Source organism: Phalacrocorax aristotelis, chromosome 1 (assembly GCF_949628215.1).
Source record: "Phalacrocorax aristotelis chromosome 1, bGulAri2.1, whole genome shotgun sequence".
NCBI classification, from domain to species: Eukaryota; Metazoa; Chordata; class Aves; order Suliformes; family Phalacrocoracidae; genus Phalacrocorax; species Phalacrocorax aristotelis.
Genome location: NC_134276.1, coordinates 212,413,780 through 212,438,083, shown reverse-complemented (window position 1 = coordinate 212,438,083; position 24,304 = coordinate 212,413,780). Strand labels below are relative to the sequence as shown.

The 24,304-nt window shown below is 42.1% G+C and overlaps 1 protein-coding gene across 12 annotated transcripts in view; it reads left to right on the top strand.

The window, feature by feature from the left end:
• CELF2 (CUGBP Elav-like family member 2) overlaps nucleotides 1-24,304 on the top strand; it is a 370,728-nt gene that overhangs the window by 255,391 nt on the left and 91,033 nt on the right. For all 12 annotated transcript variants that reach the window (XM_075081629.1, XM_075081628.1, XM_075081636.1 and 9 more), the window contains one exon: nucleotides 18,173-18,255. In XM_075081629.1, the coding sequence (XP_074937730.1) occupies nucleotides 18,173-18,255 (83 nt within the window). The remainder of the gene's footprint in view (nucleotides 1-18,172; nucleotides 18,256-24,304) is intronic.

Genomic DNA, 24,304 nt, shown 5'->3' with positions numbered 1-24,304 from the left:
GGTGTCTCGCCCTCATTGGTGTGGTCATGGTTTTAACTTTTGAATGACTCCCTTGAAATAGGAGGAAGGGTGGGGAAAAAAACCCCTTTGGGGTATTTTTTCTAGGGAATATACAGTATTTAGATATCATGGAGAGTGCCTGTGGCACGTTGTGAGCAAGCAGCAAGTCAGAAGTGCATCCACCTCCGCTGTGGGCCAGGGTCCGTGCACCACTGATAACAAAAGGACCCAAAATCTGGGGCTCCAGTCTCATCCACATGCTCTTATTATCATTTGCTATTTGTATTGCAGATGCACGTAACAGATTGTACAATATGCTGTACAAACAGATTGGTAAAATGATCTTTGTCCTGAAACACTGACGGCATAGATGAACAAGAAGGATTGAAAGTATGCCTGCAGTGAAAGCTGCACAGCCCAGATGCCAGAGTCTTGGACCCATGTCCTCAACAAAGAGGGCTTTGTGCATCTTTATTGAAGCGAAGATCTGTTCTTGCTGATCTTACTGTAAAGGACTGAAATTTTAAATAAGATTTAAAAGAAAATAGCGCAAAGATCACTAGAGAGTGAGTAGGAGAAGGGAATGTGCCTACTTCTCCCTTTTTTCCTTCTTTTTTTCTTATCTAACAGCATTTCTCTTCCACTTGCCAAATCAAGCGTGTCAAAGGAGCAGACGTTCAAACTTTGGGTAGTTGCTCACAGTATTGGAACAACGCCCTGAAGAAAAAGGCCAGGGCGTGCAGGGCTGAGGCTTTGGTGACCTGACTCTGGGATGCGCTGCTCATGGAAACGCTGACGTTCTGGAAATGACAACGAGAGAGGCCTGCAAACTTGGCTCTCGCTCTCACTGGACTACTCAAACAGGAAAAATTCCAATACTTAATATCTTTTTCGTCGTCCAGGGCATGTAAAGAGATCATCCACTTATGCCCTGTGTGGTTAAGAAAACCAAGAATTGCTCATCGTATTTATTGAAGTAGCTAATGCGCATTGCAAAGTGCCTAGATGTTAGCTTGTGGGGGAAGGAGGAGTGAACATCACGATTAATTTCAATGAAAATATTTTTGTTGGAATAGATTGCTCAGTGAATATAGATCATCTGCAGCTGGTAGAAGAAGGATATAAGCTTGTTTATATGTTTTATTAAATCAATAAACTATTTACATGAAAATGGAGGTGTCTGGATTGTGCAAACAGCTCTTTCAGAGGTGCTTTGCTTAGGGACGAGAAATTATTTTGCCATTTCAAAACACTTCTGTCTCTCTTTCACGTGAAAGTGCTCTCTCACTAAAATTATTAAAGAAAACATTTTTCAACTCTGAAGTATTGCTGACATTTTGGCAGTGGCTGTGGCCAGTAGTGCAAGTGATGGGAACTGCTGAGCGCTCGGAATTCAAACAACTTGTGTAGACTTTGTGGTAAAAGAAATTTTATGCCTGGGCAGGACATAAAATTTGGACCCACGTGGTTTTCTGGGTTTGAGGTACAGTCGTACCTGACCGTGCCGGGAGCCAGGGCTCAGCATCCCTGCCTGCTGATGGCTGAGCCGCTACGGCCTTAGTCAAGAGAGGTGGGCCTCTAGATCGGGCAAGAGATCTCATGTTCCAGGGTGCAAAGGTCCCAGGTTTGGAAATCTAACTTAACTGAAAAAAGACCTGCTAGTTCATCCAGCCCGTTGTCTGCCAAATCCATGCTTGTTCTGTTTAGTGCATTCCTAAATGTTTTGTGCAATTTTATTTGGAAGTAGACCATGGGATGCTGTTTCCAACTCCCCTCTCCTCAAAGATTAAATGTTTTATTATTGTACTGTAAACACACACAGTCCTAAATTTTTTTGGGTATTTTGGTCCCCCCACTTTAATTATTTTCTATTGCATAATCCCGTTTCTGGGTTAGTACTGATGAATGGGAGGGATGCATTTTCTGTCATGTAAAATAGTATTGAGGATAAACTCTGCCTAAGATTTTGGCTGACCCCCTCATCAGGCTCAGCTCAAAAATTAATTTCTCATTACCCAGGTGCTATGCACTAAGCTTTATTGGCATAGAGGAGCACCGCATACTGTAGGTTCTTTGGAAGGAAAAAAAGTGGTCATGGAATCACTGGGACAGTAAACAGTCATTTCCAATCTAGTAATATTTTATATGAACTGGCACTGTATGTTGTATATCATCCATCTTGCTAATCCTTGTTCCACATTGCCTCCCACTTGAGGCCAAGAACATTACAGCTGTGCCAGAGAGTGGGTGGAAAAATAGCCTTATTATTAACCTAAGTTGAAAACATAATGGCTTTTTGAATGTCTTCATTCACAGATGCAGTCATACTAAAATATTAATACCCTTAAGTACAGAGAAACAGAACTTTCATTTAAAATCCGTCGTCTGTGTGTATTGCAAAAGTGAAAGCCTTAAAAAAGTGTTGTGAATACCCTGTACCTTTTGGTTTATGTTTTATCTTGTAAAGTCCAGTATTCTGTAGTAATGCTCTTCAGAGTAGGTTTTGAGCAATGTTGCCGCCATCACGAGCATTGTCTTGTGGTAACTGAGAGTTTCTCCAGTATTCTGTTTCTTTTTAAACACAGGTAATAATTAAATGGGTACTGAAACACAGATAATGACTTTCTAGTACAACAGTCAAGCGGAGTTGCGTTTCCAATGTCAGTGTTTGTTTAATTCTCAACCCCAGTGGGATCAGAAGTATTTGATATACGTGTGTTTTCTGGGAGCAACCATCACCAAGAGTCGAGAAGAAAACTGCAAGCCTGATTAATCTTCATAGCACCCCAGAATCCTTGCTTTACAAGCAGAAATGAGGGACCTGGCAGTGAAAATTGAGTAAATCTGCAGCACAGCATCATTGAAAAGCCACAGAAAAAGGAGGTGATGCTGTTCTTCAGCAGTAGTCTTGGTTTGCCTTTCCTAGGTCTGTAACTCACCTCTGTGTATATCTTCCCAGGTAAAATAAGAAAGTTCCACAAACATCTTTGGAAGGTGTAAGAGTTGCTCTTGAGTATTCAGAAAAAAAAAAAAGGAAATAAATCTTGATTGTACTAATTTACGACTAGCATGAAAAAATGTGTCCCCTTTTAGAAAGCAAAAGAAGGATTCAAACCTACATTGTATCAGGCCATGTGTTGTAAATCAGCCTAATTGTTTTAGAATTCAGAAATGTTTCATCATTTTAAATTGGGCTTGTCTAATATTTAGTTCCACATTTTTGATAACTCCGCAGGACTAATCTGAAGCCTGCTGTTGCACATGAAAAGCTTTTTCTATCCTATCTTTTAAGACTGATGGAATGAGAGTAGGTTGACAAGTAATCGCTTAGTTATCTCTGTGTCAAAGCTTATGATATGCATTATAGTAAAAACGTGCAATATGCAGTTCCAGAAATAATTTTGCTATACGTTAAGGTTTATCTTTCTTGCATACAAATTCAAGAGTGAGTAATGCTTCAGTCTGACAGAGGATTTTAAATTGCTTGGAAATATCTTTAGATTTGCCCTAATAAGGCTTAGCGGGAGCCAAAATACTGTAAAAGATATGGGTCCCAATCTTAGCAGGACTTCCCTCCAAGCACATCCTTGTTTCCCTATCCCCCATCTCAAGTGGCAAAAGAAATTTCATGTTTTTCGGACATCGTTTTTGCAGTTTCTCTGTTGACCCACCGCACTCTGGATAAATACAAGCCATCTCTGAGTAGGGGTCTTTTCTTTTTGTGAGAAGACCAAGCGGTGTTTGTTCCCAGTAAGAACTGGTGGCTGCAAAGCTCGTTTGACAATCTAACCTCTCACCCACCATTCCTCAATTCTCCTTCAGGAAAAGTTTGCATAGTTTTTCCTTAAACTAGGTATTTTAAGCAATAATAACATGTTGAATAAAAGACGAGGGCACACTGTAAATTAACTAAAGGATACTGCTACCGAAATATTATGATTGATCAGGCTGGCCTTCATGCAAAATGAACACTGATTAAAAGAAAGCCTTTTGTCAGAGAAGGAGCAGAGGCTGAAGATGAAGTACTGTGCAAGGACCCCTTGGATATTTTATTTATTTTATTTTGGTTTTGGGTTGGGTATTTTTTTAGCTTTCAGATAAGGCTGGGGACTTTGTTCTAAAGCTCTATGAGTTGTTTGGTAGCAAAGCACTGTTAAGCTGCACATCCGTGATATTTTGTTGGACGTGTTCCTGTGGCTGCCATGGTGACCCGCGGAGAACGTGGTGCAGAATCATGCTACTCCAAACGTGATTAGATACATTCAGGATCCGCGTGCTATTGATGCCAAGGAACACTGAATAGTTTCATCTACTTTGCAGACAAGCTTCAGTGTAAGCCCTCCTGCCACTGCCTGCTCAAGGCCACCTTTGACAGCCACAGAAGCCGACACATCGCTGTTTAGGCACTCGTTTTGTTCCTTTTCTCTATTTTTCCTTCTCCCTGCGATTAAGTTGCCAATCATTCAGCTTCTTTCTCTTCTTGTCTTGGTAAGTTGCCAATCATTTCATACAGCCTGTACCTCTCTAGCCAAGTATTTCTCTTGTCATAACTTGGAACCAGGCTGCTGGAGTTTTATTTTAAATCTTCGTCTGATTAAATGCCACATCTTGATCTTTGGAGAGCCATAGGGCCTATATATCATGATACTATCTAGTTTGGACTGCTCTGAACTGGTATTAATTAGAAGACTTGAGATGTGTCCCGTGCGCCATCCAACACACTCTCATTATTCCCTTCCCTTAATAGATACTAAGTATTGGTGAAGAGATTTTTTTAATCAGTTTTCCAGGTCATACATGGTTGATAGTAGCAAGATAGAAACCATCAGTTGTACGGAGACTTCTGGGGGGAAAAACATATTTATTTGTATGATGGGGTTTTAGTGCTTTGCTCTGGTTATCAAGTCATTTATACAAAGATTGCAAAATAGTAGCTTTATTTAGGAAGGTTTTCAAGAAAAAATAGCAATGGGAAATTAAGCAAAGCTGAAAATGTTTACCATGAAAAGTGTCTTTAAAATTAATATTTGTGAGATTGCAAAATAGTTTTCTGGAGAAGATGTGGGAAGCCTGATTCTGGGAAATCAACAGACAGGACCAGATAAAACTTTGGAAGTATCGCATGTGGAAGCATAATGCTGTCCTCTCTGGGAGGGGAGCTTAGCTGAATTTTCCTGCCTCTGACAGTTTTAAATTGTAGTAAAACTGCTTTCCTAGATTTGCAAGATAACACTTCCCCCCAGTATTTATACTTCATTAGCTCATTTTCCAGTCACAAGAAGACGACTGTATGAATCATCTTAGCTTTTCTCTCTCATTTTGGAAGTACATCTGTTACACGTCTATTCTGCATCTCCCTTCATTGATTTTACATTAATTAATCATCAGACAAAAATAAAGAAGAAGAAGAAGAAACTGAGATAACAATCTCGTACCACAAGTATTTTCCTTGCTCCTATGAGGCTGCCCAGGCAAGGTGAAATATGAGCTGTAACTCTTCATCAGGACACTTTTTATTTTTACACTGTCAGTCTGTGCAAAACAAGATGCTGTACAAGGGGTAAATGTGAGTCAGGATGGGAGGCTCTTGTGAGATACCTCTCAAATATCTTTGAGCCTGAGCTTTCTGAGCATGGATCCCCGACATGAAGTGTGTTCTTCGTTCTCATTGCTTGTGCTCATTAAGCGCTGCCATTTATTTTTGTGTGTCTGCACAAATATATGGTTTTATTACTAAAGTGGTTTGTTTATCTTTGCTACTGCTGCTGCATTTATTTTAGCACTCATCTAAACAATTAATTAGGGAAACACTTGAGTGCCGAATACACTTCTTCAGATACCACTCAGTTGGGCTTTTTTTTTATTTCCAGGAGCATCAAGCATTTTTACAAAAACAACATCTTTTGCGTTTTTTTTCTAACCGTGCCTTTTTCCTCCTTGTTTGAAGCTTCTACAGGCAGTCTATATTGCTTTGAAGGATCACAGGCCCTATCAAGAGTTCAAAGCCAAGTAAAGATGATGCTTAAAGTTCAAAGGCTCTGTGGAGTTACATCTTCATCTGCATAAAATTGTTTCAACCGACTAGAAAGACAGAAGAGTTGCCAGGAATTTCTTCTATTTCTCTTTTATTATTACTGTAAAAAAAGCTTAATTGGGGAGTAAATGTGTCACTGCTAACAAGTTCAGGGAAAGTGAAGTGCCTTAGATGAAACACTGCTTGAAGGTGTACACGGCGTAGGAAAGATTTGACATGTGCTGTGACCCTGTGAGAGTGAAACTGTGAATGCTTAGAAATCAATACGCGATATGTAAGGGTTTATAATGTTGAAGTCAAGAAAGAATTGAAAGTGTTTGACTGCATCTCGGGCAAACAGAGCAGGGCATATGACGTATTCAGACAATGGATTTAGACCCAAGTTTTAAAGGTGGGGAAAAGTAACACATTTCTAAGAAAAAAAGTTTTCAAATAGATGAAAATTTACACCTTGAAAATAGCGTGTATGTGGTAACAAATGATGACTTGGAGCGGAGGCTGGGTTAGTTCTTCGGCTGGCAGAGGATGGAGCCCCATTAGGTGACTTGGCCAGAAGCAGTAAGATATGGGGTTGGGTGGTGTTGGGGGAGAACAGGTCTTCATCGACTGAATCTCAGGGCATTTTGAGACAATATTTCACCTAGAATTTCCTCCCATGCTGCTTAAGTGCCCCTTAAGCCAGCTCGACTGTCTTGTATTGATTTTTTCAATTTCCTATAAGCAGACTTTTGGAGGAAGCATGCCAGACTGTAGTTGGTTAGATGGAAGCAGCACTTGCGAGTATTGTTCTGCTGTTACCCACACCGCTATTATTGCAGTACCTTTTTTCCTCACCTATTTTTTTTTAATAGTTTCTTCACAGTGTTCCTTTGAGCTCAGGACATTTTATTCTTTCCGTTTTACAAGGAGAAGCTGGGACACATGGAGATTAAAGGCCAGATTGTTCAAAAGCATTTAGGCATCTGAAGACTCAGATGGGCATTGAACATTATTTTCAGAACTTCAGCACCTTATTCCTAGAAATGAATTATCCAAGGTCAGATTTAGATTCTCCTGCAAAAATGGTATACAAGTCTTCCAGATCCAGATGAGTTTTGAAACCAACCCATGCACCGTCTTCTTACCAAGTTTCTGGGTAAGGGACAGAGTTGGGTTTTTGTTGTTCTTTTTTTAATGCTTTTTATTAAATGTCAGCAATAGCAATCTTTTCACCCTATGCCGTCTTTTATAACTCCTTTTCCCTGGACCTATTCCTCTTTCGTCTCTTTGTACTGCTAGATCTGGCCTTTCCTATGCTGTCCTTAGAAGACACCAGCTCAGAGTTTTAGAGCTGGCAGGGCTGTGGGTGGAAAGGTGGTCTTGTAACACTGAAGGAATGCGTGGGATTTAAACAAAACTTCATCATGTCAGATACAACAGGACTGGATAAACCGTAACTTTAAAAATCCATCATAATATCAGCTTTTGAATTCATACATTTCTTTATATATTTCTGAAAACAAGGTGTCACACAAGATACTCTTATTGTCTTGCATGTCTGTGGCAACATGGGCCACGCTTAGATTTTAACGTCTCTGGTTCTGTTTCTAAAAAAGAAAAAAAAAAAAACCAAAAAAAAAACCCACCATACTGCCTGTGTTCTTGCTATGAAAAACCTCGTCTTGTGTGTGAAATTTGTTAGTGAATGAGAGCTGGTTCCCAACTGATGAGTACAATAAAACAGTAATTTAACTGATGCTGCCTGCTAAAATTAAATAAGCGTGCGATATATTTCTGAGGAAGTTAAGCTGTGTTAGTAGGGGTTTTGTGGAAAAGCCACTTAAATTCCTTCATTGCCATTTCACAGAATCAGAGGCTGGCTGAGGTTGGAAGGGGCCTCTGGGGTTCCTCTCATCCAACCCACGCTCAAAGCAGGGTCACCTGTAGCAGGTTGCTCAGGGCTGTGTCCAGGCAGGATTTGAATGTCTCTAGGGATGGAGAGTTCACAGCCTTCTGGGCAAACAGTGTTTGATCACCCTTACAGTAAAAATGTTTTCCCTTACGTTTAAATGGAATTTCCTGTGTATTAATTTGTGCTCATGGCCTCTTGTCCTGTCACCGGGCACCACTGAGAAGGCTCCATTTTCTTTACTTCCTCCCCATCAGGTATTTATACACATTGATAAGATCCTCCTGAGCCTTCTCTTCTCCAGGCTGAACAGTCCCAGCTCCCTCAGTCTCTCCTTATCTGAGAGATGCTCCATTCCCTTCATCATCTTCCTGGCCATTCACTGGACTCCCTCCAGTATGTCTACGTCTTTCTTGTACTGGGGAGCCCTGAACAGGACTCAGCACCCCAGATATGTCCCAGCAGGGCTGAGCAGAGGCCAAGGATCACCTCCATTGGCCTGCTGGCAGCACTCTGCCTAACGCAGCCCAGAATGCCATTGGCATTTAACCAATGAAAATAATTTCCAATACAGAATATAGGTTTTTCATAGTGACAGCGTAGGTTTATAAATTGCAATTAACTCTCAAAGTCAGAGATTTAACAATTTTGAAGGGATAATTTTATTGTAAAGCTATGCTACTCTGAGTATTTTTCACTAAGAAGTTGAACTAGGACTTGAGTGGCTTCTCAGGAGTTGCAGTGCAATTAGAGGTTTCATCGGAGCAGTGGTCTGGAAGTCTTATCAGGGAAAAACAGTCTTTAGTAATCTTTCTCAAGCATTCAAGTGAGAGAAAACACAGAAGGAAATCCAGGACTGTAAGATGATGCATGTGCTAGGAAGTTTGATTTGCAACTAGTGAATATCGGGATTGGAGATGGTAGGGCTTTTGAAATGTCACTAGGGAAGGATGTGTCCCTGCCTACATGAATTTATGTAAACATGATCTTTGTAGAGTCTTTTTTAATTGAAATACGGTGTCACACCAGTTTTCTGCTGTAAGAATGGATTAATAAGTGAGGACATCTTAAATTTTCATTTCCATTTTTTTAACATCCATGCTCTGAACCCTCTTTCTCGACTAAATCCAAAGATGCGTTTAGCAGATAGACGAACTTAGGAGGTAACTGGCACAGAGGACATGTTAATTCATTTCAAAGTCAGCAAACTCAAATCAGTAATCGTTACCAGGCCAAGGCAAAAAGGAAAGAATGACCAGCTGCTAGGAAGAAAAAAGTAAGGATTTGTGTGAGGGGAGGAGAAAGTGAATTTAAGATTAAGGAGAATTAGTATGAGAATAAAAAGGGAAAAAGGAAAAGGTAAATGGGAAATGAGGAGAAGGCAGCACTGGAAAGAAGGGCAACGAAGTTGGTGAGGGGTCTGGAGCACAAGTGTGCTGGGGGGCGGCTGAGGGAGCTGGGGGGGTTTAGCCTGGAGAAGAGGAGGCTGAGGGGAGACCTTATCGCTTGTTACAACTACCTGAAAGGAGGTTGTAGCGAGGCGGGGGTCGGTCTCTTCTCCGTAGGAGCAAGCGATAGGGTGAGAGGAAATGGCCTCAAGCTGCGCCAGGGGAAGTTTAGATTGGGTATTAGGAAAAACTTCTTCACCGAAAGGGTTGTCAAACATTGGCACAGGCTGCCCAGGGAGGTGGTGGAGTCACCATCCCTGGAGGTATTTAAAAGAAGGGTGGATGTGGTGCTTGAGGATATGATTTAGTGGTGGGCTTGGCAGTGATAGGTTAGCGGTTGGACTCGATGATCTTAAGGGTCTTTTCCAACCTTAACGATTCTATGATTCCATAAGAAGTAAGCGATTATTTGTGTTGTAGTTTCGTTGAGATGCCCCCCCTCCCAAATTCAAGATTTCTTTGTGATACAATGTATGCACATAATGACAGGACTTGTTTAGAATTATTTCCAATTAAAAAAAATATTTCTTGTTTCTCCCGTATTTTGTTAAGATTCTTTCCTATACTTTTCAGGTGGGAAGTAGAGACACTTCCCATGGGAGACCCCTCACAGAGCTAGAGATGGGGATACCTCTGCCCTTGCTCTCCTTCTTACTTGAGATTTTCTTTTTCCAAAAGCTCTGACATGCAGCTTTTATTCTAAGCTGTATGGACTGATGTATAACATCCTAATTATTCTCTACCCCTGAGATCTAGATATGTGAATGGACCAAGCATAAACTTGATAAGTGGTGCTGAGCACCTGCTTTGATTTTCTCATTGGTTGACATTGACTGACAGCCTTCCATCTCACAGGGCTGGCAGAGCAACGGCTCTCCCAAGGGACTTACACTGGGTGGGTGCTTGGAGGGGCCAGCACAGGAGGAACATCCCAGGCCAGGGCAATGGTGTTTCCATCAACCTTCAGATCAGGGCATTGACTCAGTACAGATGTGCGAGTCCAATGCCACCGACTGCTCACCTGCGTCTTCACAGCATTTTCTGAGCTCATGTTCGGATGCCTCTCATCCACTAGTCAGCCAAGACCATTACAGCTCAGCTTACAGCCCAGCACGCAGTGGTGGTTCCTTTAGGGACAGATTATTTAGTAATGACATGAAATTGCCTTGATGCTATAAACCTGATCTGTATGTATTTATTTACCCTGCCACCACGTATATAATCTAATTCTGCATCTGCTTTATTTTCTTCCTTTATCACCATCTAGTGCAAATACTGAATATTACCAAGCTGCAGATGTGGAAGTTGGCCCCTGTCTTCAAAAGTAAACCAGAGAGTACCAGCATGCTGGCCGTTTGCTTCCCGGTCATTACACAGCGAGCAGGAGAGTTCAGGCATTTGCAAGAGCTGTCATTGTCCCATACGAAAAAATGTACATTGAAATTCTTCAGATACTTCTACAGCTATTAGCCATTTAAAACTGTTTAATATAAGTGGCTTATTTCAGAGAGCAAGAAAAGCAGATTCTGGCAGTTTTGCCCTTGATATCTTTTCTATCAGTGTCGCACTTTAGTCAAAATTTACATAATAATGGGTAGGGAAGTGTTGTGGCACACGAACCGGTGCATATTAGTTCTTAGTTGCTTTCCCAAAAGGCTTGAAAATGCAGCAGATTTAATCTAGGTCAAAAAAAAAGAAAAAAGAAAAAAAAAAAAAGAAAAAAACCCACTTCCATTTTGTAGGCAGAGGACATTTATAGAGAGCATTTGTATTCACAAGGGTACGGGAATGACAGAGTGCGACTCCTCCAAAAGAGCTCCCCAGTGCAGCTGAAGGCTGACAGCAAACTAGGACTTGTGGCCAATTAACAGAAAGGCCGTCATAACTTGTAAGGCATGGAGAGAAAAAATTGAGCTCCGTGGGATCGTTTTTCACTGGCCATTTACAGGGCTGTTACCGGCCTGGAGCATTTGTGCTGTAATGCGACAGGGGCGGTTCGGGGCACGCCGGGGCTGGTGCATTGCCGCCCTGGCTGTTATAACCAAGAGGAAAAATAGAGCACAGGGTGGAATTTGGCACGTCCCAGTTGTGAATCCTTCTCGCATATGAACCCCTGCCTACCTTCAGCTAATGTATTAATATTAGAAGTGGCATCGCTATAATACGTGCTGTCATTAGAGTGGCGATGCGGTTTCCTGGCTGGTGACAGGATTGGTAATACAGTTTCCATCAGGGTGCGAATTATATCAAACTATTAGCAAACCTGAGCTAATTGGGAGGCGGCATCGTTAAAGGTTGATTTCTGCAGTATACGGCAATTCTATCAGGGATTGCTTCGGGAGTCAATCATCGCCATCGCACTCTCGAGTGACTCCATATACAATAGAGCAAGAGGATGGTGCAGGAAGGAGTCAAAATGCATCCCTACCTTAGCCACCTTAGCAGAATTACAGGAATAGTTGGATTTTTTATTTCTGGAAATTGTTTTTGCTTTACTTTGTCAGGAATGTCTGTCTTTGCTATTCAGGCAGTTCATTATTTTCTCAGTTTTTGATTGGAATCACCCAACCAAAATCTCTCAAGACTTGAAACACCTCTTCTAATACTAGACTGATATCTTCCATGCAGGGCAGCTAACTGCACTAAAATTTGTAATACAGAAGAAACGCCAGGCAAGGCTGCTATTGCACTGCACCAAATTTAACAAATGTGAAAACGCTTGTTGCCCAACCACACACCTGAACTCCTGTAGCAATAGGTCTTTTCAGTGGCTTTAGTGGAAGAGGATTTTTGATGTCTTCGTTGCCTTTTGGAAAATGACAGTGTAGGTCATGGTAGGTTTGGTTGCAAATCACACTGTTCCGGCAGCTGTTTGTGATTTACAGAGCGTGTATTTCCCCATTCGGGTGAAGAGCTGGAATGCAAGACACCCTTTACAAAGGCAGCCCTGTTAAGTCGCAGCATAACGTTTAAATTTTGGTAGTGGAAGAGGAAATGTGGAAATCAGGAGGGGGACATTTGGAGGAAAAAAAAAAAAAGAAGAAATTCTCCTTAACTTAAACTAGCTTGAACTGGGCTGGATTGACAAGAAGCTACTGTCCCCATTGAGATTCCAAGCTTGTATGAAGCCAGCACCTGTTCTGCTTGCAAATGCACACACAAAAGTGAGCTTCATTCACAGAAAGAAAGAAACATAGTGGGACTTCACTCATTTAGCCTTCCAGGGCCTCCAGTCCCTTGATCTGTCAGCCCCTTAGAATTCAAACGCAGCCTTTAAAGGAATTTTCAATTCACAACATGATGACTTTGTTGATGTCCTGAATGTGAATGTATTTTGAATTGAATTTGTCTGCCAGGATTCCATTACTTGCTAAAAGAATACAGAGTTCAATCATCAGATAATCATTATAGCTGTTTTGAAGTGTTTATTTTATTAGTCTAGAAGGTAAAGCAAATTTCATACTTTTAAGTTGTTGCAGGCTTTGCAGGCGCACTGATAAGCTCTTGTATTTCTATACCCTGTGGTTAGGGTTCAGACACTGGCAGCAGGTGATAATATGCACAACACAGGAGAGATCCAAACTGACAAATTTTGACAGTTGAAAACTATAGAAACTCATAAATCAGACCAACGAATATGAGGGCTTTTTTTCTGCAGTATCTTTTCTAATCCCTGAAAGTTAAATTTTCAGGCCTGGGAAATTGTAGAAGATTTTTCTTCAAGCAAATCAAAACCTCAGAGTATCTTGTAGAACAACATGTTTTAATTCCCGTCCACGTCCAAGGGTTATTTTCTCATATTGATGCACGCGTGTAATTCCCGGTAACTTTAACCTGGGAACCATATATTCAGTTGAGGGAGCTGTAAAAGACATTTTCACACCCAAAGCAAGATGGAGGCTGCTGTATTCATTCAGGCATGAAATCCTGGCTGAGAGATTAAGCGTCTTACACAGATCCCAGTGCCATTAAATGCCAGCGAGGACCATGTAAGCCACATCTCCGAGTGGAGGAGAGCGTCCTTTTGTTAGGTCTTCAAATTTAGGAATGTGAACAGCTCTCACAGATAATTAGTCTGTGCTTGAACTGGGAGAAAGTGATAAAATAATGGCATGATGGAGCTCATAGCCATGTCATACGGCTGTATCTTACGGCCTAACAAAGCCATGTCTGCCCCGCTGGGTGGATGGGGGCAAGGGTTCCCCAGCTGGCTAATTTGGGTCGTAGAGCAGAAGTCACACAGGAGGAGAAGTCCCGTTGCAGGAGGTCACTAACACATCTTTGAAAAAATCCTCTTGCTCACAGGAGGAACTGCATTCTTTGAAGTTTCATAGCGAAAACTGCAGTTTGTTATAATTCCACAATGTGCACAGATGTCCTCCAGAAATGCAGGTTTGCTGTCAGCAGACATTCATGGGTACAGTGGTGTGAGAGTCCTCACCGTTTGCTCTTTTTTTGCCCATCCCTAACTTCTAAATGGTTGCTTCAGTGAAGCCGTGGCTGCGTGATCCCCATGTAATCCGTTGCTGCCATCTTTGACAGTGACTCAAGTAAAGCTGTTCCTAGCCATACACGAGGCTGTTTGCTCCTGTCGGTGACTTGCTAAACAGGTTTCTGTGGAAATTAAATAAATAAGGTCTCCACCACTGGTGCTAATTGGTGCCTTTGGCAGCCTGAGCAGGGGCTTGTGAATTGAATGTGTCATGGAGAATTGAATGTGTCAACTCTCTCCCAATGGCTGGGACCTTTGAGGTCTTTTTCTGGCACTAGATTTCCTTTGAAAAAAGAAAAAGAAAAAAAAAAAAGAGAGAGAGAGAGAGAAAACAAGCTGAAATAAGAGATCTTTTCCCTTTTTTTTTTAATGAGGTGTTGAAGTTGAGCATTGTATTGTACACACTGCAGCGTTTTCTCATCAGATGCTTTGAGAAGTAGGGCTGGTTTCTGCTTGTTTCTCAGGCATCTGGTTTGTTGCTATCAGATGCTCTGCAGCACGGGGTGGCAGGTTTTATTCAGTCCGTGCAAGTGTCTGGCAGGACAGCCATGAAGTTGTTGCTGATGTCCTTAAGGGACTGTAGGGATCCACATGATTCATTCAGTATTTTTTCTAGGTACAAAGAAGAGATGTCTTATGTTGTAGTAAATACGGTTCCAAGTAGAGCACAACCGGCATACCAAAAGACAGGAGATTTGCTGCTTTGGAGCCACTGGCTGGCAGCAAAAGCTCCAGTTCCTTTGGTCAAGAAGACACTAGCCCACACGGAGTTAACCTAGGCTGTATTTCAGGCTGCTGAGGATCAGCAGAACCAATGTTCACAAACCAATTCACCTTTTAAGTTGTCCTGACTAGGAGGGGAGAAGGTTATCACTGCCAGGCTTTGAGTTATTTGGATGTCAGAAAAGTTTTGTTGTGATTCAAGCTGCTGTCAGGTTTGTTGGCGATGAAGCCAAGATTATGTGTGCCGGGGAGAGGAGGGTTGGGGTTTATCCTTTTCTCCTAGTAGGAAATGTGCTTTCTCTTTTCCAGTGCCATCACTGATTTGTCTTTGACAGTATTACATTTTCTTAGGGAAAATGGAGGAAGGAAAGTAATTTCCTAATTGTCTTTCAGCAGGGGCCAGCTACCAGTCCTAAAGCACAGATTAGCCCTGTCCTCTTACACAGGTGTCTTCCCTTCCAAAATTGCTGCAGAAAGGGCTGAATTTGGTACTTCCTCCTACAGGACGTGGTACTGAGCCAAAGGGATTTTACACTGGAGGCATATTCAAAGCTGGCCTGTTGGAGCCTCAGTGGTTTGCATAACTTGGCAGGGAACACCTCTGGAAAGTCCATAAGATGAGCTATAGCGTTTCCTTCAGGACCGTGCGCGCTTTTGCCTTTTCTGTTCTTCTGTGTTTTCTTGTTTTCTTTTTCCTTTAGCCTAGCCCTGACCTCTTTAGCAGATAGCTTCAGAATCAGGTGTCCACAGCTGGTGCATGCCCATTCTCTCCTCAAACAGGAGAGGTTCTGCTGTGGTTTTTAAAGAAGATATGAGCAAAATGAGTCCAGAGAAAGATTTTACCCATGTGCATTTTCAGATGTGTCGATCTGTGAACTTAGAAGGCTCCATTTTTGTCAGGGTCTGAAACCTGCCTGAAACATCTGCATGTTTCCCATTATGCTACTGTTTTTTTCCCAGTCCTCATTCAGAGGCATTTTTCTCTCCTGCACTATTACTTCCTAAAAATGACTAGTTAAAGGGTGTTTCACAGCGTATCCATCTTTAAAGTGCAATTCTTTCAAGTAGTGCCAAGACTGATAAACCAATAGATTTCAAACTTCTTATCGGAAGATACCCCGCAGAGCTGAAATCTAAAACGAAACTCTTCGGACCCATGGTAAAGGACATCACAATTGCAAAGTCATGACTACTGCTTCATATTTTCCCCTCTGAATCCTCTCTCCTGGTTAAAAGGCTTTATATTAGAATGCTAATGAACCAAATGGAGGGACAATAGTAGAAGATGGACTTTGGAGCTGGCTGCCAGCATAGAAAAACATCACAGTACTTTCTCAAAGTTAAGCTATTAAATGTCACAGACTCAGATTTGTTTCCCATTTTAATTCTGGAGTAAAATAATTTAAATTTTCAGAATATGCTAGCAAAATAGAAGATTTAGAAACACTGATAGGAAACACAACTCTTAGCAGGCTGTGGCTGCCTGTAATAATCCCTGCCGAACAATGTTCGGTTCACTGAAGTCATTATTAGACCATTTCAATCGTAAACTGAAATTCTAAGGAACCCGTTGGCAGTATGAAAAGTGTTTCTCCCAGCTGCGTTAAGTCTGCATTACCTGCCTGCCCGTGTATTGTGTTGCCTGCAAGTGCTTTTCTACGTTAGGGATAAACTCGCTGTATTCCAGCGGGGAATGCGTGATTACCTTTACTTGTTATAAAGGTAATGGTTGTCGCTGGCCCGGCTGCGAAGCCAGAGGGAGCGTTCGCAGTGCAATGCACAGCTTGAGCCGAGCAAGAGGCAGCAGAGAGGGAGTTCTGGATTCAGCCCTTCCTTCCAACGTGTGGTATGGGCCACCTCCACAAGCTTACTTAAAATGTGCTAGCTGTGTTCTCCTGTGCACACGTTCTCCTCGGTCTCCTCTGCTGTTACAGAGATGCTGTGAGGTTGAACAAGAACAGGCGTATCAGGTGGGACGTGGTGTTTCACCTTGGTTAACATTAGGGAGCCGGTGCGAGCAACAGCTTTGCTCGCTGCCCAAAGGGCAGATTATTTTATCTGTGTCACGCTCCAAGGGAACGCTGAGGCTTGGGAGCCAGGGTTTCTTCTATTTACTGTTTGGTTTTGACATTTCTCTGGAGTAGCAACAAATCTCTGTCTGTGATTAAGAGAACGGGAGTGTTTTCTAATTCATCAGTAAAATCTGCATCACATTGTTTGATATGAAGTAGTTTTTGCTTCAGTAGCCACTTCTGCCTCCCAGCCAGCATTGCCCAGCATGTTTTCTCTCTCCCCATAGCAGCTGTGTCACTGAGCACCCCATCTGCAGCCACAGAGCTCTGTAGGATTTTTGGGGTCTCTTCTTCATATGACATGGCTCCAAAGCAGGGGCGGCCCATGTCCACAGGACAAGGGCTGAATTCAGCCTCACCCTATTTCCCCTGTGGACAGAGGAGCAACAGATTAGGCTCTAAGGGTGTGTCTACATCACTGATTTACTGTGCTGGGTGGGAGCTATTTAAGTGTGAATTTTCCTTGTGTCTGTACCTGTGATCTTGTGTTATGCACATAAGTGCACAAGTGATGCTCTCGAAGTGGTTTCCCTGCCACTGGAAGTAAAATTGAAGTCACAAGCTGTGTTGAGCATCCCACCTGCAACATGGATGCAAGCTCTCAGCGAGCTCTCCTCACATGCCCCGTCATCCCTGGGAGCAGACTTCATTCCTGCAGGACATTACAGATTGCAGCAAGTCAAATCTTTGTCCTTGTTTCTTTGTCCCACGCCATGTTATAGCTGTCCCCTGGGGATCTACCCGACCTCACCCTGGGGCAGGTGTTGAGCTGCCTGGGTTGCATTTGCTGCGGGAAGAGTTACTTTCCATGTTTGCATGTTTGGAGAAAGTGGCAACAACCTGTGTTTGGTCCCACCAACCACTTAGTTGGACCGTGCTGCCAAAGGGATAAACAAGAGATTAAGGCAACTAACACCATCTGCTTTACCGAAGGTTAGACGGATTACTCGTAGCGCTGCCAACCACCAGCAGCCTCCACTATCCCACCAGTCACAAATTCTCCTGTAGCTTGTCTTCCTTCTTGCAACTGAGATGACTGTCCTACCTCCAGTCCTACCTGGTTTCAAATGGCGGGGAGCAAACCTTGGTTCTTACGTATAAGGCCCTTTAAATAACATCCTGCTTCAACCTGATTTTCTGCCAGGGATGCATCAATGAATTCCTGCTGCTTGAGCTTGCCGTGTTGCTTATATTCAAAGTATAATGGGGAGCCTTCAGAAAAATATAACCTTATTTACACTGTACAAAGCCAATTGGATTTTGGTTAACTTAATTTCTAAGTGATTACAGTTCACTAACAATGTAGGTGTGCTATAGATGCAATGCACGGGGGGTGACTTTTAATTTTAAACCATACAAGCTTCCTTTTATTCATGTCATTCAGGCGGTCTCATGATAATTCACATTTCCAGCTTTCATAATGTGTTGTTCAACCACTGTTTTTTTCTCCCTCCCTATTGTACTCTCACAAATCATACTCACTAATTTCTGAAAGCTTTTCATTTCTCTCTATAGGTTGTTGTTTCGTAACATTTTATACAAGAAAAGCTGCTCTTGAGGCACAGAATGCACTGCACAATATTAAAACTTTACCTGGGGTGAGTACCTTTACTTTTTGATCCTAATTATTTTATCGCCAGAAAAATAGACCTTTTGCTCAAGATGCCGTTCGGTGCCCCAAATGACCTTGATCTCCTCAAGGGAGGGTGGCTCACCTGATGGTCTGTCCTGTCACGGTGCCAGTCCTGTAGCAATGGCATCATCTCAAAAGGCAGTTGCTCTTCTGTAGAAAGTCCCTTGGCTGGAAACAGCGCTGATTCCTGCTGACTAGAGGCTGTTACTGAAGTACAAGGTAGATTCAATTTTTTTATTTAAGGGGGAGGAGGAAAAACATATGGCAGGAAAACAGTGTACCACTGGGGCTTCTAGTTTGGAAAGGGAGAGAAGAGGAAAAGACAAAATACAGCCAACTTTGTTACATGCAGCCTTTATCCAGGTGGTTTCTAAACAACCTGACTGCGTTGGCGTGGTGGCTGCACATCAGGGTACCGCAGCGCGTGGTGCCACGTAGCGGCTTGCACAGTGTCACCCTGTTCCCTGCCACCAGCTCTCCGTAGCAATCTGTTCTCAACGACACATCACACCAGTGGTCAAACCAGTTGTGGTTGTGTTGCACAAACTGTAGCCTGCATTATCCTACTGTGGTTCAGACAGAGGGAAGTATATCACTGGTAATTGCATGGCTTAACTCTGAAATCTTGTTCTAATGTTTTCATTTCTTCTGCTGAACATAAACAAATACTTTGGGGATGGGAAAGGAAAAAAATATAATGGATGGAGGCATATTCCCTCCTGATGTAGGGGAAGCGTTCAACTATATGGTTAGAGTATATGGTTACAGACACAAAAATAAATAAATGTGTACAACACTGTATAAATAAATAGAACACTGACTGGACTGACAGTTATATGGCCAATATCTCCTTTAGTTCCTATGTGCTGTATGTGAAATTGGACACTATGTGTTTGAAAAATTCTCATCTGGCCATGTGAATGCAATTCCTGTTAGGAAACCCACCTCATCTGTCATGGAAATGACCAATGTAGAGAAGTATGTCAGTTATCTGTGAGCCCTGCTAATTCACTGAGGTAAAATTGGAGTCCTCTGTCATTTGCAAGTGAAAGTGCTGGAAGGGGTGGTAGGAAATCTGCAGAGGTAGAACAGCTAGAGGAAAACAGAAGAAAAATTGTGGCGTTTCAGATTCAAGAGATGTTTTCCAGCAACTGGCCCTTGCAAGGGACAATGTCAAGATGTTACAAGCCTCCCAGTGGCAGGCTTGGCTTTTGAGGGTGTAGAGGATGGATGTGCCATCCTCAGAGAGAAGGGAAGGCACTGAGGGACCCTTTGAGACCCCTTTGGAGCTCAGGTTGAATCTCAACATCCTTTGGCTCTGCAGCCCCAGTTGTTGGTTCCCATCCCTGCTGCCAGAAAACGCTGAGCCCTTGGATGAACGCTCTCGAACCCAATTCAGCTAATGTTGCGCTTAACCCAGCTCGTTGTGTAATTGCTCTCCAACGTGCCTTGAGGCAAGCGGCTGGGCTGACTGGCTGGGTAGGATGGACACTCCAGCAGAGGTGGTCCCAAGCCGCTGGAGCTGCTCAGCCACCATCCCGGGTTCCAGGGAGGGTGTGGGACCCTAGCCTGGAGCTCTACCATGAGACCTGTACATCCCTGTCCTCAGAAGCAGGGAGTCCTTTCATTTGCTCCTCTCTTCTTCCCTGAGCCCCACGAGCCGGCTGCTGTGTTTTGAAAGATCTTAGTTATCCCAGCGGGTGAGTCGGAGGGGCAGACTCCTTCCCTGACCTCCCCGTGTACAGGTGGCGAAGCTCAGCTCTGCCTCGCATCTTACCCGAGCAGGGCATCATTTCTTCTCCAGCTTTGCACAGCTAACAAGCATGCAGCAGTTAGAGAGACTACTGTACCTTTTGATTTTTTTTAAAAATAAAGCTCAAAAGTATAATATTTTTTCCTAATGCTATCGCTAGCTCTTTGTCATTTAAAACATCTTTTCAAGCCATGTTTTTCTGTCCTGACTGTGAGGTTGCAAACTTTTCTTTTAAGGAAACATGAAAATTACATTCCCATGACTCTGGGGCTTGGGCTTTAAAAATACTCCTGACGCTGCCAGAGATGTTAAGATTTTACTTTGTTATATTTACTTCTTAAAGGGACACCCCTAATAAAGAGAAGCGGCTCAAATACAGATTCATTACTTCTCTTTGAGAACAATTCAGCATATATTTTATAAAAGATTCTATATTTTGCACGTGCTGTATGCTGAAGTTCAGCAGATATGGTGATACTGTTATGCTGGATCTGTGTGTTTCCAAAATAACAATTCAAGCGTGCTTTAAAGTTGTGGCACACACACTGAAAGCACTTCACATTAGCAGGATTCTCCTTGTATGAATTTTAGCAATTTTCATGTTGTTAGCTCTGGCCCACTAAGCAGCTTTCACCGAATGAGCAGGAATCAGTAGTGGATAGGTCCATGGGCGAAACAGTCTCAGAGCAAATGGAAGCAACCTTCTGGCAGAGTTACAACAAACGATGAATTTGGATCAGGTTCATTTGGGCATCAAGTGCCAGCTTGCTTCCAGTAAATGAGATACAGTATGTAGGAGGTTCAGTAATAACGTGTCTCCTGGAAACAAAAGAATCTGTGCCTTCCACTTTTACTGTAACACCACCACGTGTCAGATAAAAAGGCATCCTTAAATAGCCCAGGATGAAAATCCAAGGCAAAGGCAGGCGATTTATTAGTGTAAGGTAAGGAATGATGGCAAATGCAGGAGCGGGGGGCTGCAGGGGTGCTGCAGTGGTTGGAAGTTGCCTGTGTTTTACCTGCACACAGGTGTAACCCGTACTGCTGCAGAAGCATGGAGGGGAATGCCTCTGTGTTCATTAAAAGACAGAGGCCAGCCTATTTCTGGGCTTAGTTTCTTCATTTCTTAAATGCAGACCCACTCCCTGTGGCTGAGTAAGCAGGTTTTGGATCAGCACTCATGAAGCCAAACAAGCGGGTTTTTAGTGTGAAATGTATCCCCCTTCCAAGACTGCACGCTCAGTTTAATTTAGGTAGGTGTTTGAGCAAAGCCTGCCGTGCTCTCTGTCTATATCTACTTTCTGCACGGACCTCACCCTTACCAGAGACATGAAAACACGACTGCTCTATCTGCTCCTTTGAGCTGCACCCTTTTAGTGGACATGGAGAAAATAAGACCAGACATAAATGATTAATGCAGAATCTTGGAAGAAAATATTGCAGGGTGCCTTGCTGTTTGATTACAAGCCTTGGAATTAGTCAACATTTCCATAATTCTAAACCAATATACACCTGTTTTCCCACTGTGATGTGAAGGCACAACTTAATTTAACAGAAACCCCGCTGTGCTAAATCTCTCATTAAATACCAAGCTAGTTCTGTAATTTAAAGTTGCAACACCACTATTTTAACTGAATTGCCTTTGTATTATAAAATTAATAAGAAGTTAATGATGCACTTTGCTGTATTCTCTCAGATTTTTTTTTTCACAGCAACAACAACAAAAAAAGGAAGATAAAGAAGAAAAACATGTCACCAGCTGACATCTCAAGGCTTTTCTGGTTTTAATCATTGTCCTGAGGATAAAATTCATTTAAAAGATTTTTTAAAATTTTTAAAAACTTTCAGCATAAGTAGGATCAAACATCTTCTTTTTACTCATTATTAGTATAATCTCTCTGTTAGTCATAATATTCCTTGTCATATAATGGAGCTTTTATCTTTCCCCAAAAATGTATTTAGATATCACTTGTTATGGTAGATTGCTGCTAGGCAGAGAAGATATACAGTGTTTGAGAAGTACAGGCATATTGATATATATGATACATATCAATGAAATAGGGACGGTTCTCTTCTGTTTACTTGGTGCTGGCATCACAAGTAGCTTTTATGTCTTTTAAATGAACAACATGAATTTCCAGATGTGTCTTTTCAAATATAACATGCAAGCGCATAGCTCATCTCCTGGCTCATAGGGATGTGGCTTTTATTATTCATTCAACTTACAGTCAGGTTTTCTTGGAACGTTGGTTTGGATTTTGTTTTACATGGCAGAAGGGAGAAAAGGGAAAACCTCAATTTGAATGTAATAATGATTTGAGAAATGCAATTCTTTGGTATGAGATGTAGAACTGAGGCCTTAACCAGTCTCGTCTTCATTAAGAATCTCATGGCTTTGTTAGAGGTGTTTAACTTCAATTCCCTAAACAAAATAATCCAATAAATTCCTCCCATCTAAATTTATTCTGTACCTTCAGTTAGTTGCAATAATCTTACTCCCCCCGTGCTCTAATTTGCTGCTTAGTGAAAATTGGCATCTGTGCAGAGGGCAAACCTCGAAGAGCTGTATGCAGGGACTGCTTTAGCTGCCTTCGTGGCACTGATATTTTTTGTTTGCTGTAGTTTTAACCTGCATCAGTTTAAAAACAGAATATGCTCTCTTTTGCTAACTGGTGAATTGGGTAGGATTTTCTGGCAGGAGCTAAGAGGAGGTGGGCAACACAAGAGCACTATATATTGGTCGAATTGGAGCCCAGTGGCTGAATGAATATACCTTTAATCTCACGCAGGAGCTATTTGAAGTCTGGAATCGATAGGAATCTGTAAAATGTACGCCTAAAACTCTTTGGAGTTTTTGTTTTGTATTTGAAGTTAGATACATCTGGCATGGCAATGATTATTTGTTGCTTATATGTATATTTCTGCATATATCCTCATCACTAAGGTTATCACAGGAATAATTAACAGCCCACACAGATTTAGGACTCAGCACTCCTACGCTTTTAACAGACCAACAGTTTACATGGTTCTTATTTCAAGTGGGATATACGTATTCCAAGTAGCAGCAAACCCTTTGTATTGAAGTTCTGGCATGAAATTAGGACATTGGCTGTATGAATCAATTTAATTAAGGGTTTAACAATGGAGAAATACAGTTTTTGAGAAAGCTCTTAAAATTTTAACAGCAAGGTGGAGTTTGTAGGATCTAACTGTCCTGTAAAATATTAATGGCTTCCTTTTTTGCCAGGTGTTGTCAACGGAAAGATTTTTCAGGTTTTACATTATAAGAATCACTACTGGTTTTATTAAATGCAGTTTACATGGTAGGGAAGCAGGGCTGCCTTAGAGGGAGCTTTTCCCTAAGCATTCTATGCTGGCTGTAAGGAAACCTCAGGGTCTGTTTAGGGGTGTGGAATACAAAAGACTGGTTTTTAAAGAGGAACTTAGATCATTCTTCTCTTTTGCTGCCTGTTCGCGGTAGGGTTCATTCTGCCCTGCGCCAGGCTGACAGTCACGGCAGGATGGCAGTCCGCTTTGGGGCTTCCCCTCGCCCCCACAGACCAGCTCAGGTTTCAAGTGGAGGGAAGCACACCTGTGTTGCTGCCTGCCACGGTGTGGGTATCGCAGGTATCAGCAAGGCAGCGCCCCGGCCCCTCCGGGTGCACGGGGCTGAAGGGGTTGTAATGTGAGAGAAATCTCAGCACTGTGCTGAATCGGTTTAGCAGGTTATTTAACCTTCAGAATAATCTGTTTGAAAATGCAGGCGTCCATGACGACTTACTATGAATCCACGTTCACTTTCTGATAAAATACTGTTTGTGCAACAGGAAGCAAAAAACCAAATATATTTCCGATTCTCACTTTACATCATGAGCTTATTTCTAATTAATATCCTGGCACACTCCTTTCTGGAGTAGTTTTAATATCCAGTTCCCTTCTCTGCTTTAGGCCTCATGAGTTGTCACTACTGTGTGAATATTATGTAAAAATTACCTGTAATAAAAAGGTAATGATCCAATATGACTTGAATAATAGCCTGAATATGAGATATCAGTGACTTTGAGAGATTTTGACAAACAGAAAGGGAATTCAAAGAGCAATTAAGTTAGTTAAGGGATTGGAGTGATTGATTTATGATGACAAATTAAACTAATTCAGTACCCATATAGCATGGCCAAATGCTGTTTAATGAAGGATCCAAAAAGTCTAGAACTGTTTAAGTGATAAAAATAACCAGATGGGGAAGTGGAGAATTCCCCGG